The sequence below is a fragment of the Podarcis bocagei genome (assembly GCF_964188305.1).
Source record: "Podarcis bocagei genome assembly, chromosome: 9".
Classification (NCBI taxonomy): Eukaryota; Metazoa; Chordata; class Lepidosauria; order Squamata; family Lacertidae; genus Podarcis; species Podarcis bocagei.
In genome coordinates, this window is record NC_138134.1 from 79,906,018 (window position 1) to 79,923,753 (window position 17,736).

General features: G+C 52.9%; 1 protein-coding gene and 1 long non-coding RNA gene across 2 annotated transcripts in view; one reads left to right on the top strand and one right to left on the bottom strand.

Annotated features, from left to right (window-relative positions):
- The first annotated feature begins 1,755 nt into the window (after window positions 1-1,755).
- LOC308594381 lies at window positions 1,756-7,175 on the top strand. The gene is made up of 2 exons (XR_014011409.1): window positions 1,756-7,059; window positions 7,092-7,175. It is a non-coding gene; the product is annotated as an uncharacterized lncRNA (long non-coding RNA).
- The window catches only part of EXOC6B (exocyst complex component 6B), a 228,979-nt gene continuing 215,229 nt past the window's right edge, over window positions 3,987-17,736 (bottom strand). Inside the window, exons 21-22 of the mRNA XM_081207034.1 lie at window positions 12,809-12,921; window positions 3,987-8,567 (exon numbers count right to left, since the gene is read on the bottom strand). Coding sequence (XP_081063160.1) covers window positions 8,441-8,567; window positions 12,809-12,921 — 240 coding nt within the window. The 3' untranslated portion in view covers window positions 3,987-8,440. The remainder of the gene's footprint in view (window positions 8,568-12,808; window positions 12,922-17,736) is intronic.

The following is a 17,736-nucleotide window of genomic DNA, read 5'->3' on the forward strand; positions in this document are numbered from 1 at the left end:
TCCGCTGCGGCCCCCGTGGCACAACGGGGAGAGTGGCGGTGATTTACAGCCCCGCCGTCCTAATTGCCTCCTGCCCGGCAGGGTAATGGATGGCCTCGTCGCGCTGATGGATGGCTCTCGCCGAGCTTCATTCAGTTAGGGGGCCTAATAAGTGTGGCTCCTGGAGGAGGGAAGGGAAGATGGAGAGCGTGTCAGAAAGGAGGGGACCTGTCTAGACCAGGCAGGGCAGGCGAGAAGTTAGGAGGAGGTCCAGAGGTAGACCACAGGACGCAACGGGGAAGCTGCTGGGCTGGGAGATGGGCAACTCTGAAGGCAGGTGCTCAAGAGGGTTTGATGGTTTTGACCCTCAAGTCAAACTGCATGGGGCTCCTCACCTGGCAGGGCTCTCCAGAGCTCACCTTGAGCTCTTGCTGCTGGAGACTCAAACCAGAGCAAGTTTCTGCATGAAAAACAGGTGATCTGCCCCTAAGCTAGGGTCCCACATCTTCCATACCTTGGGGAGGGAGGAGTGAAGATGGTGGCACACAGCTTCTTGACTACACCTCCTCTTCAGGAATGCCCATCACTCTTTGGAGAAGCTGAAGACACCTCAACACACAGTGAAAACCATGCTCAAGGCGGCTGGCAACATATCAAAAATTGCACAACTACAAGCATAACAATAGTGGTCACAAACGTATCAAAAAGGACACGGCTGAATTAAACTTTGCAGTGTTAAATGGTGTGAGGCAGGCAAGCGAACACCAGGGAGAAGGCCTTGTCTGCAGTGGCCCCTGCTCCACGGAGGGAACAGCCGTCAACTAGGTGGCCATTTTGGTGCCAAGTGATGCCCCCTTTTCTCCCCCCACGCCTTCCAAATAACCCAGATGCTCTGGGCCTTGGCTTCTTACACAGAGGATGCCACAAGTTCTGGTTTGTTGCATTTCTGTAGGGTTGTCATTCCCCTGCATTTTAATGGTTTTGTTTCACTTCCTACTCTGTTTGGTTTTTTATTGCAATAAGTAAATGGTGGCTACTAGCCATGACGGTCATGTTCCCCCTCTGACTCTGAATACCTGCTGCTGGGAATCGCAGGTGGGCAGAGGGCTGCTGGGCTCACCCCCCCCCCCAAGCAGCTGGCTGGCTACCGCGAGATCAGGAGGCTGGCGTCTTAACCCCTCTGCACAAATCCAACCCACAAATCAATGGTGTAACATTGGAAAATGCCAATCACTTCTCCTACCTCGGCAGTTATCTTTCCACAAGGGCCAACACTGATGCCGAAATCCAGCATCATCTGAGCTCTGCGAGTGCGGCTTTCTCCCAATTGAAGTTCAGAGTGTTTGAGGACTGGGACATTCACAGGGAAACCAAAATGCTTTTTTACAAAGCTATTGTACTACCAACCTTACTGTATGGACCACTTATAAATGCCATCTCCAACTCCTTGAAAGATTCCATCAACAGTGTCTCCAAAACAATTTACACATCACTCGGGAAGACAGGCGAACTAACGCCAGTGTACTGGAAGAAGCAAAGATCACCAGTGTTGAAGCAATGATTCAACATCAACTTCGTTGGACTGGTCATGTTGTGCGGATGCCTGATGATCGTCTTCCAAAGCAACTACAGTACTCTATTCCGAACATAAAAATGGAAAGAGGTTCAAAGACTCTCTCAAGGCAAATCTAAAAAAAGTATCAAGAACTGGGAAACACTGGCCTGCGAGCGCTCCAGTTGGAGAACAGCCCTTCCCAAAGGTGTCCTGGGTGTAGAAAAAACAGAGCTGACACGGGAGTTGGGATGCAAGTGAGATGTGCAGGAACAAGCTGATTGCTAGCTTAGCAGAGGCTCTTTTTATTTGCAAGATATGCAAAACCAGCAAGATACATTCAGGGCTTTGCCCTTTACACTTCTCCAATCCCAAGCCGCCTGGGTGTTGCCTTGTTATCTACGCAACCTGCTTCACCAAGTCATGTTCCCATTACAGGGGGGAAATGAGCAATACCTTTGCAAAGGAGGTAAAGGTCAGGAATGGAAGACAGCTGAGGAGTCAAGGAGTGGGCATGGCGGCTAGACAGCTGTGGCTTGTCTGATGCTGTGGGGGAGGGTGTGCCCTCACCCTGCAACGCCATCCCTACAATGGGTTTTGAAGGCACTCGAACTCAGGACGCAAGAGAGAAATGTGCTAAGAGGAAGGCACGCTTGGCAAATCCACACCGTGATCAACTCCCATCCGGAAACCAATGTCCCCACTGTGGAAGGACGTGTGGATCCAGAATTGGCCTCCACAGTCACTTACGGACTCATTTTTAAAACCGTGTTTATGGAAGACAATCTTACGCAGCTACGAGGGATCGCCAAAGAAAGACTGCTGTAGATACTATATATTTTTGGCATCTTTATTTTTAGACCTTCTTATGATTTATGTGAAAATTGTTCAACTTTGCTGTGTGCTTCTGGATGCATTTTGTTTATTGTTTACGACTACTTTTGCAATTATGCAAATCTTTCCACGCTGTGAGCTGCCTTGAGCAAGGTCTTAACTATGGGAAGGCAGCATAAAAATAAAATGATGATGAAGACAATTCAATGGGCCTCCTTTGGCTTGATCCAGCAAAGCTCGTTGTATGTTCTTGTATTTCCCAGAGAACTTCGTGGTGTGGGGTAGCAGAGGAATAGAAAGAAACATTTCAGATCTCTTTTGAAATCCATGTGTAAGTGGCTTATTCATTTAGTTAAGTACTGTCATATTCCCTTGCTCACTTTACAGCAAGCAAACTCAACCCTTTCCCATCTTGTTAGATTTTGGTGGAAAGTCTCCGTATGAACTGATCTGTTTCTCGCCTCATTTAAAACCAAGCTCTCTTTCCCCTGTGGATCATTGTTCTCCGGCCATCACCTGCATTCTGGTCAGTGTGGCTTCCAAAGCCCTGCTGCTGAATTTCCTGAGACCTCAGCTGAACAAAGTTTCCTAGAGCAAAAAACAGTTTAGCAGCGCCCCCACCAAGTGTGTGAACCTCGGTTCGCTCGCAGGACACAGAAGACAGCAGAGAGCTCAGATCTAAGGTCTTGCCAGCAGGTCCGGCTGCTCAGTCTCCTCTTTTGCGAAAAAGGAGAGCAAGGAAACAAAATGCACAGAGAAGAATCACACTTCATTCTGCACTTAAAGGGTGGCAACAATTTTGTCCTTGCATCAACTGTTCAGAAATGTGATTGAAAATAAATACATTTTACGTTGTAGTATTCCGTACTTCCAATTGTGGGTGAAGTGGTGAGGACAGGAGAGGGGAGCCCTGAATCCAGGGCTAGACTCAGTTCTATCTAGAGAAGATCTCCCCATCACCTCTCGTTCTTAAGATGTTTGCACACAACTCAGCAAAGGGCAGGCAATGTGCTGGAATACTGTCTCCTACCGGAATGACTCTGATGCTTTTTGTACGGGGAATGTTGATGTTCCGCAAGTTATTGATTATATGTGGGTTGTTCTTTTGTATCAGCAGCACCTCTTATTTCCGCCTCTGAATGACAGGTCTTCAAAATATGTGCTATCAGTTCGATTGATTCAGAATTCACATACCAGAGGCGTTTGCTGGGATTATCAAACCACTCTCTGCCTGGATCTTCAGCTCTGCCTTGCTCCCTTGTTAAGTGAGCAGTTTTTGTTGGTGCCCATCGATTCCACTGGCAGACCCTTGGCCAGGTGGGGGGCAAGGGTGGGGCATCTGGAAAGGGGAAGATGGTGAGGCTAACTTTTTGCCTTCACATTCTTACCTTTTAAAATAACTAATTTGGTTTGCACAGGAAGGTACAAATTATTATTCAAATAAAACAAGTGGTGGGGCGGGGGGGGGGGTCGTTTCTTTAAGGGAGCCACAAGATTTCTCCTTACTATAAAAGCCAGATCCGTGTGCAGGGAGAGAGTGAGGTGGATTTTGTGAGGGAGAGAGAGAGACTTGCAGGCAACCCAGTGAGAGGTGCTCAGACAAAAGCGCACACTCACGCTCTTGGATGACATGGTTTTTAATAAAAATTACGACAGAATAATAAATGTACAGTTCAAATCAACATGCTAAAATATCTAATGCCATTCAGACAGCAGCCCCATGCAGCCCCCGTTTCCCCCTTCTTAAGATCAGTAGCTGTTCTAGCCCTCTCTGACAGAAATCCCTTTAAAGTTAAAACTTAAAATGTACTAAACATTTCACCCTTTTTGTGCAATGACTTGTGCAAAAAAAAGCTGTTTTCACCACATTAGTTTACAAAATACTCCCCTCAAAGTAAAAAAAGGAAGACACCCAGAAATAAAAAAGCACACAGATAAATGAGCAATTAATAAACGTACTACCGAGAAGCTCATGTGTCGGGTGCGGTTGTGGTAGTTTTGGGGCCGCGAACAAGTGGTCTTCTGACTGCTTCTAAGATGTGCTCTGTGCTTGAGACCCAACGCCTGGTGCAAGCCACTTCTCAAAGGATTTCCAGGTTTGTGGTGAATTATGCCGTCGCTTTTGCAGTGCTCAGAAGACGGCTCCACCAAAAATGGGCCACAAGAGCTGGCTCTTGCGATGGTCTGTGTGTCAAGCCAAAAGGACGGGCACTACTTGCTTCCAGGGGCCCCAGAAGAGGCCAAACCATTTGCCTACTCTTGACCGCTTGCCCTGGGTGGCCAGACTCTCAGACAGCAGCACTAAAGCATTTGCTTCGAGACCCACCAGCCGGCTTCCTTACAGCCACCCCAGGACGATCACATTTGCAAGCCCTTAATGGAAACGGTTTCTGCAGGAACAAAGAGCCCGGCTTTTAAAAAAAAGTAACAATTTAAAAAATACCTACATACAAAAGGAATATTTAAAAACAAAAAACACAAACGGCAACAATACAATGGAGAGGGGTTTTTCTTTTTCCCCTTGTGAGTTTGAAAAGTGGGGTCAGATTTAACCCAAGTGCAAAACCAGCAAAGAACTTTTGCTTTGATCTCCAGCAAAGTGTCGACAGGAAGGACGTGGGCAGGAGAGGTCCCTGCGAAGGAGGAGGCTGGGGAGGAAAGGCCACCACCCCCCACTCTAGAGCAGCTGCAAGCCCCTGCTGGGGGGCCAGGGCGCTTGTATATACGGGGCGCCCAAGAGCATTTCGCCAGGCCTGCCGCTCTCAAGTCTTAAAGGGAAGAGGAAGGAGCAGGCAGGACTAAGCCCGCTTTGCCACCCTGAGGGGCTGCATGGCAGACCCCAAGAGAGCTGCTCCAGGACCCCGCCTGCAATTCTGCAGGGAATGCCTGGGCACCACCCCCTAGGGCCCCCCCCCGGCAGGTTTCTGCTCAGGTGGCCCAAGGCTGGTGGCTGTTCTTCACACACACACACCCCACTTATTCTCCTATTAATAATGATACTTCTCACCCGCCCCGTCTCTCCGTATCAAACCATGAACTGCAGAGGAGGCAATTCATTCACGGGGATTTCTTTTTTAAAAAACCAGAAAACGTTCTCCCGCTTTGCTTCTCTAAAGGAAGCCGACTCACTCTCGCTCGCTCTGCCGCAATGATTAATTCCCTTTTGAAGGGACGGGACTGTATTGCCTGGAACAAAACGCTAATTGGGAGCAGAGCACCAAAATTCCGTTGCTCATCCCCGTTATGTGATGGGCGGTTTGGAGTTGGACCCTACTGAAAGCGGACAGTCAGGACAAATATCTCCTTTAGCTCCAGAGGGGTTTCCCCCCTTCTCACGCCAACCAGCCTTTTCTCCGGATCAGGGCCAGGAGAAAAGGAGGGGTTCAGTTTGGGCTGCTCTGCGGATAAGTCGGTCCCACCCAGATCCGGCAACCCTCTTTCCATCGAGCACCATGGAGGCTGGAAGGAGGGCCTGGTCGGAGGCTGCGGGATGTTCGTGGCTGGCTTGGGTCTCCAGCGGAGTCTCCCTTCTGGCTTTTGCTCAGGAAAGGAAAAGGAATGGGTTGGTTCCTGACACAAAACGAGGCCTCACCTGCAAGCAGCCAGCTTGGGAACTGGGAAGCCTTCGAAGTCCAGGCCTGCCTGCTGTCCAGCTTTCCCCGTTTTTCAGTGCTGTAACTACTCTCAGGACAGGAGCCGCAACCCCCCCCCCCCAGTGACCTGGTGTCAGTTTTGCAGAGAGCTGCTTCACCCCCCTCACTCCTCCCATCCCCTGTTGCGGCTTCACCCCACCCCACGCCAAAGAGACCTGGTCAGAAGAACGGAACGAAGATTCACCAATGGAGGGACAAATCTACCTGCACCAGCTCAACTGGGGGGAAAGAACCTCTCGCGGAGATCACCCCCTTTCCCTTTCGTGCCCCCAAATGTAAGAGGGTGTGGAACACCTGCGGCTGCTGCGTCCAAAAGGAACTTGAGCCGAAAATGGCCATCAAATTCCCCCCCCCACAGGTGATGTCTGGGCGGAGGGGTGAGATTCTGGAAGATGCGGGAGAAACATCCAAATCAAAAACATCGGACGGACCCAAAGCCACACACACACCCTGCTCCAATCTCTTCTGCCCTTGGCAGTGGAAAGAGAACCCCCGCCATATAGGGACAGAGGCGGACAAGGCAAAACGGTGAGGGGGATTCATGTGGTCCTCTAGACAGGGAGGTTTTTTGGCAGTTCCCAACCACATCCACTCTGTCGACAGACATCGTCTCACGGCACACACACGCACACACCTGCTTCTGTTGGGCTTTTGTCTTCCATTGGAGTCCTGACTGATTCCAATGCCTGCAAGGATTGTGCAGAAATTTGGGACCACCAGATCTTTTTCTTCAGGAGGCCCAGTAAGAAGGCCCCCCACCCCTTTGAGGGCTCAAGGGAGCTCAGGGCAGGGAGACCCCCCCCCCATGCCACTAGGAACATTTCTTGAACGAGTGTAACTGCATAGGACAGGAATGGTGCCCTGCAATGGGGGGTAGCCCCCCTTCCCATTTTTTCCAATGGGCGCTGCCCACCTGTGCCACCCATGGCTGGACAAGCTGCCCATTGGCACTCGGCTGGCAACCCACCTTTCCTAGCCTGATGTAAACAGAGCTGCCCAGTGGCTCACGCCCCCAAATTTCCCACTGCGGCCACAAGCCTGGTACAAGCCAGCCACCCCCCCCCCTTTCCCAGGTAGGGAAAGAGGGGGCTCAGGGGACTGGGAAAGGCCCCTCCTTCTGGCTGTGAGATTCTGCTAGGACAAGGTTTTCTTTTAAAGGAAGACTCTTCCACCGCATTCCTACAAGCCTCACGGCTGCCCCTCTGTAGCTGCAGGAAGCATGGAAGGAAAATGTATTTCCAAGGCAGACCTGGTCACAAAGTGGAGCTCAGGCACCCCTAATGCGGGCAAACCCTTAGAAATGCACCCCTGGGGGACGCTGCTGAACTCACAGGCAAAGAAACATTTAAAAACAGTGTCAGGAGAGCAAAGTGGAAAGGGCCAGGGAAAGCCATTGCCCCAGGTAGGATGGGCAAGGCAGCGGAAGGAAAACAGCCCCCCCACCTCCACCCCCAATCTAGAAGCCAGTCTGACTCACAGAAGCTTCCTTTCCTGGGGCAGCCATATGGGGAAGAGGTTGATCCCAGTAGATCCCCTTGCCTGCCTTAATGGATAAACAGAACCTGCACCGATATTACACTGCTCAAATATCTCCATTCCCCATTCTTAATGAATTGACTGTAGGCCTGCAATGAGAAGAGAATTGAAATTCGATTTGCAAACAGCCAGAGTTGAAAGGGTGTGTGTGTGTGTGTGTGTGTGTGTGTGTGTGCGCGCGCGCAAAGGTGTCTGCTCTCCCAGGAAGTGTAAGGGCCAATTCGCTCAGCTGTTTCCCCCTGGAGAAGTGACCGCCCCCCTCAGCTGTCAGTTGCAACGCCACAAAGGGATGCTCTGAACATCACAATGCGCTGCTTTCTGGAAAATACAAAGCAAGGTGTTTGGGGCACAGGTGATGCCGGCTGCCTTGCCAAGATGCCCAGTAACAGAGGCTTCGCGATGAAAACATCACCACCAACCAGCCATGGGAAAGGACCCTCAGCCGATCCTCCTGCTACAGCCACACCCCAAACAACCAATTCCACATTGCAGGCAAATAAAATGTCTCTTTGCTGAGGCACGTTTGGAGCCCCAACCGTTTAAAAAAAACCACCCGACGCTGTCAGCAAACACCAGAGTGATGGACCCACTGGCATTTGGCTTCTGGAAGGAGTTTACGGGGCTCTGGGCTCCTGGATCATGTCCCGGTCTTGACGAAGAGGCCTCAAATCCTGGGAAGAGGACGACGACACAGGAACAGTTGGCGCCTGCCAGGCCCTCGCCTCTCCTTCCCCTCCAGCAGCCACGTTTGTCCACGAGGAAGGGCTCCACGAGGAGGGTGCACTGGTGCCCGGACAAGCCTCCTCTGTGTGCCGCTGGGCATGCCCCCCCCCCAGCATTTCCCAAGCCCCACCCAGGCAGCCGCGTGGCCCTGCCCGACCCCACCTCACGAGTGGTGGGTGTTGATGAGGCCTCGCAGCTGCTTGGCCACCGTGTCAATCAGCTTCTGCTTGTCCCGCTCGTTCTTCCGGAACTGTGCAAAGACGTTGTTCTTGCGGCTCGTGTCCTTCATCCTGCGCAAGGAGGGAAAGCGAGAGCGTCACTGCCTCGCAGGCAGAAAGGCTGCCCAGGCGCCCGGCCTCCGGGGCTCCCTTGGCCCACAGCAATGCCAGCCGGTGCCCCTGCGCCCCCCTTCTGCTGCTGGGGAAGGGGCAGCTGAGAGAGACAGAGCCCCCTTCACCCAGGTGCCAAAGGGGCCCTTTTATTCACCCCCCTCCCTCACCCATGAAGCTACACGATTGCCTTTTGCCACGTGCGCCCAATTGACCACAGAACTGGCTCTGTCACAGGTGCCACAAATACCCCTTCTGCATTTGTAAGAACTCCATATTTTAGTGGAACTTTGGAACTCCCTGCCTATGGGCACCAGGCAGGTGCCTTCACTGTGGGATGTGATACATAAGTAGCAGTCAAAGACAACATTCCCAGTTTTCCTAGAGTGGACATGCAAGGGGATGGTTGGTCGAGTCAGTCGAAAACTTCCTGTTTCCTCCTGGATTGGGACATACTTCCTCTTGCATGTGACTAGAGGTGGGCGTGACCTTACCTGTGCAGGTAACAAAACCACAAGGCACACAGCCCTCCTCCCTCCCCCCCATCTTCCTTTCTTTGTGTGAACAGCAGTGACTGCCAGTCTGCAGTCACTGGGATTAACCCCCCATATGGGGTAGATCCACATGTACCTGTATATACTTTGTAACTAAGTCTGCCTTCTGGGATCCAACTGTGAACAGAATGTGAGGAAACTTCTTTTATATACTTTACACAAGATTGTGGCGTGTTTATGCTTTTAGGAGGGATATAAGGAGGCTTACCGGGAATCTGATACTGAGAGGCTTAAACAAGCCTGCAACCAGCTACATGCTGTGCGTTTAAAGGGGAATGTAAAACACTACTAAGTCATAGAACTTGTTAGCGTAAGTTAGGAAGGATATTAATAAATAATATATCCTCTCCTGCCTCCCACATTCACTGTACTCTTTCTGGCGCCTGCTAAAAGCCTTTCAGTTTAAAAAAGCCTACCCAGACATTTAGAAAGTTGGTGCAAATATTAATCTGTTTTTAGTGAGTTGTTATTCTGAATTCCTGAAAGTCATAAATTATTGTTGATTTTCCTTAGGGATAATGCTACTGCTTTACATTTTCTGTAAACCACCGTGAGCTTTCTTTAAAAAATCAAATGCTGTATAAGTTTTATGAAATAATAATAGCACTTCTAATGGACAAAGCAAATTGGGGTCTGCCCCTGCTTCCAGAGAGGGGTCTATCCTGCCCTCAGCTCTCTGCATTGCCCAGGGCGGGCGGGTGATTTGTGAGGACCTGAGGCTGCAACACATGACAGAGCTTTGGGAACTGGGTTGCGGTGGCTCCCTGGGCTGTTAGAGGGAATTGATACCACATACCAGATCCACTGCCCTCCAGATTCCATTCCATGAATTCAGGAGGGCACCCAATTGACGAAAGGTGCACAAGACAGATTTCTGAAGGCATTAAGTGGGCTTCCTTAGAGAAGGGAGAGGGCTCAGGAAAACCTCTTAGGCCAGTGGTTTTCAACCAGTGTGCTATGGCCCCCTGGGGTGCGTTGAATGATAGTCACAGGTGCAGTGGGCAACACTGGCCTCTGTCTCTCTTTCCTTCCCTCCCTCCTCTGGTGTCCTCTTGCATCTCTGCCTCCCAAAGTCTTGCACAGATGTTTACTGCAGAAGCCCTGGCCATAAGCTTTGCAGGTGAATGGTGCCTGTGAGAGGCAACTCTCTTTGGGGCAGGGTGGGGGGCAGCTCAGAGACCAGGGCAGCAACAGCGGCTGCCCAGAGGACACCCAGGGAGAGGAGAGAGGAGAGGAGGGCACACTCTGCAAGGGTATTCAAAAAAGGGTGAGAGGCTGCCAGCTCTGCAGGCAAGGGGTGACCTAACTGGGCTCCTGAATGTAGTTGGTCAAGGGAGCCGTGGACCCAAGAAGGTTGAAATCCTCTGTCTTATGCCCTTCCTTGGTCTCCAATTACTATGCAGTTACAGCCCCCAGAAAAAGGGGTCAACAGCAAACTTCTCTTGAACATATTCGTCTTTTATTTGGGTGTGGAATTTTTGACATTAAGAAGAGTGGTCCTGGCTGCCTACTAACACTCATTTTTAACCTTCTGAGTAGGGAAACTGCCCTCACACATGGGACGGGAAATGGGGCGGGTGGAGGGCTATGGCAGCCTAGCCCACCCAGCACCTTCCAGACGTTTTGGTCAAGCAGACTGGGAGTCATGGGAGTCGTAGTCCAAAACATCTGGAAGGCTCTGGACTAGGCTAGGCTGCTCCACGCCAGGCAACCCACCATCGGAACATCAGGAATAAATTACGGGATTTGTGGGGGACATCCGAGTGTGCTTGAAGCCTGACGAAAGGGTCTTGGTACCCAGCTGGGTCTCCCTGTGGGGCTATCGGGCTACAAGTAACAGCGCAGGTAGGAGGGAATTAATGGCCAGACGCCTTTGCCAAAACCCTCCGCCAAAACCCTCCTCAAAGCGCCCCACGTTTTGTTGGAAGCTCATCTCTAAATACAGAGCAACCCTGGCTGAAATTGCCATCCCGCTTGAAACGGCAATTAGCGGATTGGAGATGATAAAGTTACCAGGAGGGGCTGCTTCCAGAAGGACCTGGAGCCTTGCGCCCACTGAGTGCTCCACTTAAATTGCACAATAAAAGGACTCACAGGGAAGAAAACTAGAGGAGCCCCCAAACAAGCCACATACTTACTCTCGCGATATCCTGTGGAAGTGAGGAAGGAGAAAGAGAGAGAGAGAGAAACCGAGAGAGGAGTTAAGAAGTGGCTTCTCTGGCCACTGACCGCCTGGGCAAATCTACTCCAGTGACCCTACAAGCCATTCTGGTCCGAGAGATGGAGAGAGGGAGGGAGGGAGGTGGGATGACCGAGCAGCAAGGATCCGCCACCAGCAGCCAAGCCAGGACTTTGACACACATGCTCTGAGCTGGGCCCCAGAGCAGCTAAGCGAGAGGGGAATGCGGCAAAGGTTCCTTGGGGAGAGGCATGGCGCCATTTTGCCCAGGGAGGCTCCTCTGCCCAAGCCAGGAAGCATCACCCAGGTGGGCTGGCAAAAGGATGAGCAGCACAAAGGAAGTCGGAGCAGGTTGTCAGGCTCTTGGGAAGAGTTGCGCTTTGACAGGCGTCCATTATGACTTCTGGGGACTGACCCAGGCCTTGCCCACCTGCCAAAGTTGGCCGGTGGGAGGTGGGGGGAGATAAAGACATGGTCCACTGGGCCAAAAGGATCCCCTCCCCTGTTGTACTGGCACAATTGCAAAGCACCCAGCATCCTCCCCCAAATTGATTGGCTGCTGCCCAGTCGAAGAGAGAAGGGCAGGGATCTCGTTCCTCAACATCCAGCTGTGTGGAGTTGAGAACCACTTTTCACATCCAGCGAGCCAAGACACCGGGGAAGGCAAAGAAGGACCTCCTGGTGACACCGGCAGTGGCGAGTGCGAATTCAGCAGGGAACCTGCATCGGCATTGGCAACTGCGTTCATTCCCATGGGGGGAGAGACATGAAATGGTGCCATTAAGAGGGACTTTGCATGCTTGATCAATCTGCACCCTCTCCAAGAAGAACTGGGCATCCCACACACAAGGACAATGTCAGTCAGGTTGCCTAGCCAATGAAGTGTATCAGTTATATATACCTGTTTCTAAATTTCCTGATTTCATTTGTATATTGGATTCTTCAATCGATCAATTCATGCATTCTTATAATTAAATGAATATGAACTGGAAGCAAAGGCTATGCAGTTTAATGGGGCGATGTGGGAGAAGTCTGTGTTGGATTCTCACTGTCCAACATGCTCTGACAATGCCTCAATGTGCAGAGTGGTCTGTTTGCACACACCTCTGTGTGGAGCCCTGGTGATTTCTGCACACTTCTGCCAGCCAGCTCGCTCTGACCACCCCATGCGCACACACAAAGCGAAGACGACCGGCGGTGGCAGGGAAACCACCCCTGCGCAAGACACACAGAACAGCACAAACACGTCACAGCCGTGGCAAGAGGCTCCGGGGCAGAGGGCAAGGGGTGCTCAGCAGCCCAGCAGCCTCAGCGCAAGCAGCAGCAGCAGCAGCAGCAGCCACCCTCCTCCCTCCTGGAAGGCCAGGCCAGGCAGCGGAGGCGATGGAAGGAGCCACCAGAGGGAACGTGGCTGCTTGTCAAAGCAAGCCAGGAAACCATCGGAAGAATGTCTCGGCTGAGGCACTCACTTTTCCAGCAAGATCAGCGCCGTTGTGGGATTCACGCGAAGGTATTTGCAGGTCGGCTGCCCGTAGTCGGCCAGGTATGTAGACCAATCCCACTGGAGAAACAGATCTAAGAGCTGAAACACAGAGAGAGAAACAGGTCACAGCTTAGAGGAACATCGGGGGGGGGCACATATTCAGAGATGCAACACGGCCCCCAGAGGAGGGGCTGCTGATGCCCTTGGCTCTGGGCTTTGGCAGGGGCCCAATGCCTCACCAGTAAAATGGGAATGCCAGCAGCCCACCACGCAGGGCTGTTAGGAGGGCCGCTGGCAAGGATGCTTTGAGAACTGGGATATTCTTTTCGGGGAAGGGTCAGCGAGGGTGTGTTCCCCCCACCCCCAGTTCTATAATGCTTTCTGACCCAAGGCAGTCTGCACTCACAAAGCGCGACAGAGGCAGGGAGGCAAAAGGAAAGGAGGATCCGGTTCAGTGTGTTTCTGCTTCCAAGGGGAGCAAGCAGCCGGTCAGGCCTGGGCTGTGGGGTTGGGGAAGTGGAAGGGAAAGATGACTGGCGCAGGAAACCAGGGGCAAAGTGGGGCCAAGCAGGAGGAACCAAGGACCAAGAACCCAGGGGAGCCAAGGGGCAGAAAAGGCTGTGCCAACAGTGCCCAGGCTCCCTGAAAAACCAAGCGCCACGGAGGGGTTTTTTCCCTATCCAGAGGCAGCCTTGTGCTGGGAGAGGAACAGAAACTCTGCATCCTAAAGGAAATACACGTCCCTTGGTCGGATGATTTGGGAAGCAACAGGGCATAGATGAGCAAAGGTGCCTTATTCTCACTTAGAGGAAAGTTTTCAAAGCTTAACTGTTGTGTTTTCAAAGCTTAACTGTTACACCACAAACTGGAAATCTCTACAAATGAGCCTTGGGCTCCTCAGGTAAACACCTTTCCCTCGGGGCCAGGACCCCAAAGAAGATCAATCAAGCTGGCAATGGTCAGAGCTGTGCAGATGCCATTTGAGACACCACTCTGCCCTTCCTTGTTGCGGTCAAACAGCTTTTGCCAACCTCGTGCCTGCCAGGTGTTTCGTACTGCAAATCTGTAAGGGCCGATGGGACCTGTAGTTTAGCAGGGGGCACCAGGCCTGGGAATGTGGGACTGGAGTTTCTTACGGCACAGTGCGCAGGAGGAGGGTGGCAGAAAGGGGTGGTGGCACTGCTGTGTGAGAAGCGCCACCTGCGACTGCGCAGGGCCGGCACAAAGTGTGCAGAAGCCCAGAGAACAGGGCGACAGCCTCCAGCCTCCCGGTCACAACTAAGCAGAGTCTAGACATTGCAAGCCGCGCATTTTGGACACCCTCAGATCCGGCTGCAGAGCCCACCGCCCGAGCCTTGGGCCCGCGGGCAGAGGAGCCAGGGTCAGGCCAATTTGTCCTCTGGTGATTGTGGTGTCCCCCGCTCTGCGCCACCGGGCGCCCTCCCCCAGCGCATCCCCCTGGGGAGCAGAGAGCGGCTTCCTCCTCGGGCTCGCCCCACCCCAGCGCCACGAAGGGGAGCGGCAGTGATGGATGGCCTGTGTGTTTTACAGCCGTTGAGCCCTATCCATCTTGTGGACACGCGGCCTCTGGCTTGCGATGCCTCCGAGGGCTCCCTCCTTCCCCTTGCGCAGGGCGGCTGCTGCGCTCGCAGAGCAACCAGAGGGGCGGGAAGTTCTCTCGCCAGGAACTCTGACAATGCAAGACGATTTATCTGTCACATAAATGCGGTTTTATTGGTTTTACTGTTTAAACTTTTCACCTCCGCAACTAAATCGGGGGCAGCGGGGGGGGGGGTGGAGAGGAGAGAAGAGCCTTTTGCACAAGGGCATCCCTGAAGCCCAGGCTCCTCCACGCATTCTGGCAGCCACCTTCTGGGGCAGATTCCAAAATAAAAATATGCAAATACCATTAATTCTTCAAACCAGAGAGTCGGCGGTGCAGCTCCATAAATCAAACTTGACAGCCCAGAGCGCACCAGGCCGGCGGGGGGGGGGGAGGGGAGAGGGGGAGCCGCAGTTTGCAAGTTCAGTGGGGGCTGCGCGGCTCAAGCGCTGCGGCTGCCGGTGTTTCTGCATGCCGTGCAGAGAGACGTGCAGGAGGGACGGCGGTGACCGTAAACCTGGTGCATGTCAGGGAGACAAGGCGGCTGGCTGGGTGGGGGACCTGGGATGGGGAAGAGAGGGAGAGGTCCCAGAGAGTTCAAGGTGTTTTCAGTGCCAGATCGTCCGTCAGAAGCTCTTCCAAGACCTGGGATTGCACTCTCAGGGCCGGGGGGGGGGGAGGCCTTCAGTCACAACCGTCCGTTTCACCCCAAGATGCTGCATGCAGCAGACCCCGTCCCTCAAACTGACTGACACCCCCAACTTCATCCTCCAACTTGGATGTCTTCAATAGAGGAATGGGTCCATTCATGAAGGAGACGGCCACTGACGGCTCCCAGCCATGAGGGTTGGAGGCAGCGATGCTCTTAAACCTAGTTGGTTTTTAAAGCACAGGAGCGGAGAGGGCTCTTTGCTCAGATCCCGCATACATCTGGCTAGCCAGCCCCTGTGAGAACAGGATGCTGGACTAAACAGACCACTGGCCTGATCCTGCAAGGCTCTTCTTAGGTTCAGCCCTTCATTGTGCTACAGCATGGGTCAGCAAACTAAGGCCTGGGGGCCAGACCCGGCCCAATTGCCTTCAGGAGCCGGCCCACAGACGGTCCAGGAATCACCATGTGGATCGGCATGGGGATTCTGATTGTTTGGGCTGCGCCATTCCTCACCCCCCTCACACACACTGCAATGGAACCTCCTCCCTCCCTCCCTCCTCCTGGCTTCTCCCTGCCCTGCCTAGAGGAGGAAGGGGGCTGGGCTTTGTTGAGCAGCGGTTGGCTGAGCGCCATTTTAAGCAGCCCCTCTCCGGAGCCAGCCCTTTTGCGCCACTCATCATCCCTCCGCTGCCGTCGCCACCAGCCCCTGCCGCTCGCAAGGCATAGGTAAGCAGCCACTGGGGCTCAACTGGTGCTGTGGAGAAGGGAGGGGAGAGTCAGGGGGGGTTCTTTCAAAATATAGTCCGGTCCCCCACAGTGGCCTGGCCCCCTGCGGAAAAAGTTTGCTGACCCCTGTGCTACAGTCAGAAAACCAGAGCCATCTTCAGGGGCTAGGCAGTGCAGCTCCCTCCCCAAGTCTCTTCATGAGGAGGTGCAAGGGTGTGCCTGGGCCCAATCCCTTGAGGAGCAGCCTTGACAGTCTGGCCCTGAAACACTCCTTCTTCCTGGTCACAGCACACCAACTTCCCTTCCAAAGCCCCCAGCCTTTGCCATCACTGGCAGCAGGAGCTGATGGCATCCGGCACAGAGGGCAAAGGGCGGCTTCCCAGAGTCACATGAACATTTGAAAAAGGGGAGGTTTGCATGCAAGCCTGTCCCAACGAGTAACAAAGTACAAGAATCCCATTAAGCACAATGCAATTACCTTGCACTGAATACGTCAATCTCTCTGCCAGCTCGACACTGGCACAACTACACAGGTTCGGTTAAAACAGTACCAGCCACAATTAAAAGCTCTCCAGCCCAGCGACATCCCAGGTGGCTCTACAAGGATGCTGCTTCTGACACATGACCTTCCAATCGCAGAACTACTCCCTGCCACGCCATCCCCATGCCGGAGACCACCCACAGCGACCGAGACACGTATTGCCAAATCCAGGACTCTAAATCAAGCATTGTTTCAGCCAGAACTGCAATGAGAAACTCACTGCCATGCCTGGCCCTGGCCTGATCCCAGACACGCAGTCCTTGGAGGGTGAAGAAGCCACCCCACAGCTTGGGGAGCAGACAGGGCTCCCCAGAACCAACGCTGAGGTCCCGTCAGGAGAAGGTGGTGCAGCCACACTCCAAGCATGAACGCTGGAACCGAAAGTTCTGGTCCCAACCAAAGATCAAAGCCACAGAATGTGTCCACAGGCCCAGGGCTGATGTGTGAGGATCCCAAATTAAGGACCTCCTCATGAGTAAGTGATGCCCTTAAATACCTTCCCCACCAGCAGTTTTGGATTGGGGCATAGTCTAAGAAGCCAGAGGATATGAGGCCTTGCTCTTGAGCCTTCTGTTTGCAGGAAGCAACATGAGTTCATCTCCTTCGACCCCAGACTGTGGCCTGACCTTGACCCTGGATGTCAAGTTGGACCAAGTCCAGTTCTCAGTGTTTGCCCTTAGGTTGCCTGGACCTCAGAGCACACCCTGCCCTTGTTGGTGATGATTTTGGGAAGAGGCTTAATCCTCTGGGAACCCAGCACCCACCATGACAGCATGGCGCCCCGCACAGCAAGTGGGCAGTGAGTCCACACTGGTGAGCCCCCTGCCCAAAAAAGGGGAGACTGCTCTCCCAGAGAAAATCCCTGGTGGAAAAGAGGATAAATGGAGAGGTGAACCAGTGAGGAAGAACTAAAAACCTTGCAACGTGATTCATTGCCAACTAGCAAGACCACCACCAGGCCGCCAATTCCAGTCCATTGCAATTAGCAGAGGAAAAGGCAGCTCAGAAGCAAACAATTGATCTTTCGGAGGTGAAGCCTTTGGGTTTTCTCTGGTTTCCGTGAGGCTTCCTCCCAAAGGCTGAGCAGACTCGTCCCCAAGTTCACCTTTTGCGGCTCCGGCTGCACGTCTGAGACCCCCTTAGGGCCTTGTAGGCCGTCACTCTTCCCACAACCAGGAGAAGGGGCGCCCGACTAGCTACGGACACCCTAAAACTCTGGCAACACCTCCCCACCCCACCCACTGGTTGTACACTTAATCCGAAGCCAGTCCCAAGGGCTTTACAATTAAAGGCCAGTTTGCACATCACACATTTTAGGTGTGCACATTGAGACAAACGCAATGTGTGAATGAAACAAGCAAATGCCTGGGAGCACATGAATTGCATAGGGAT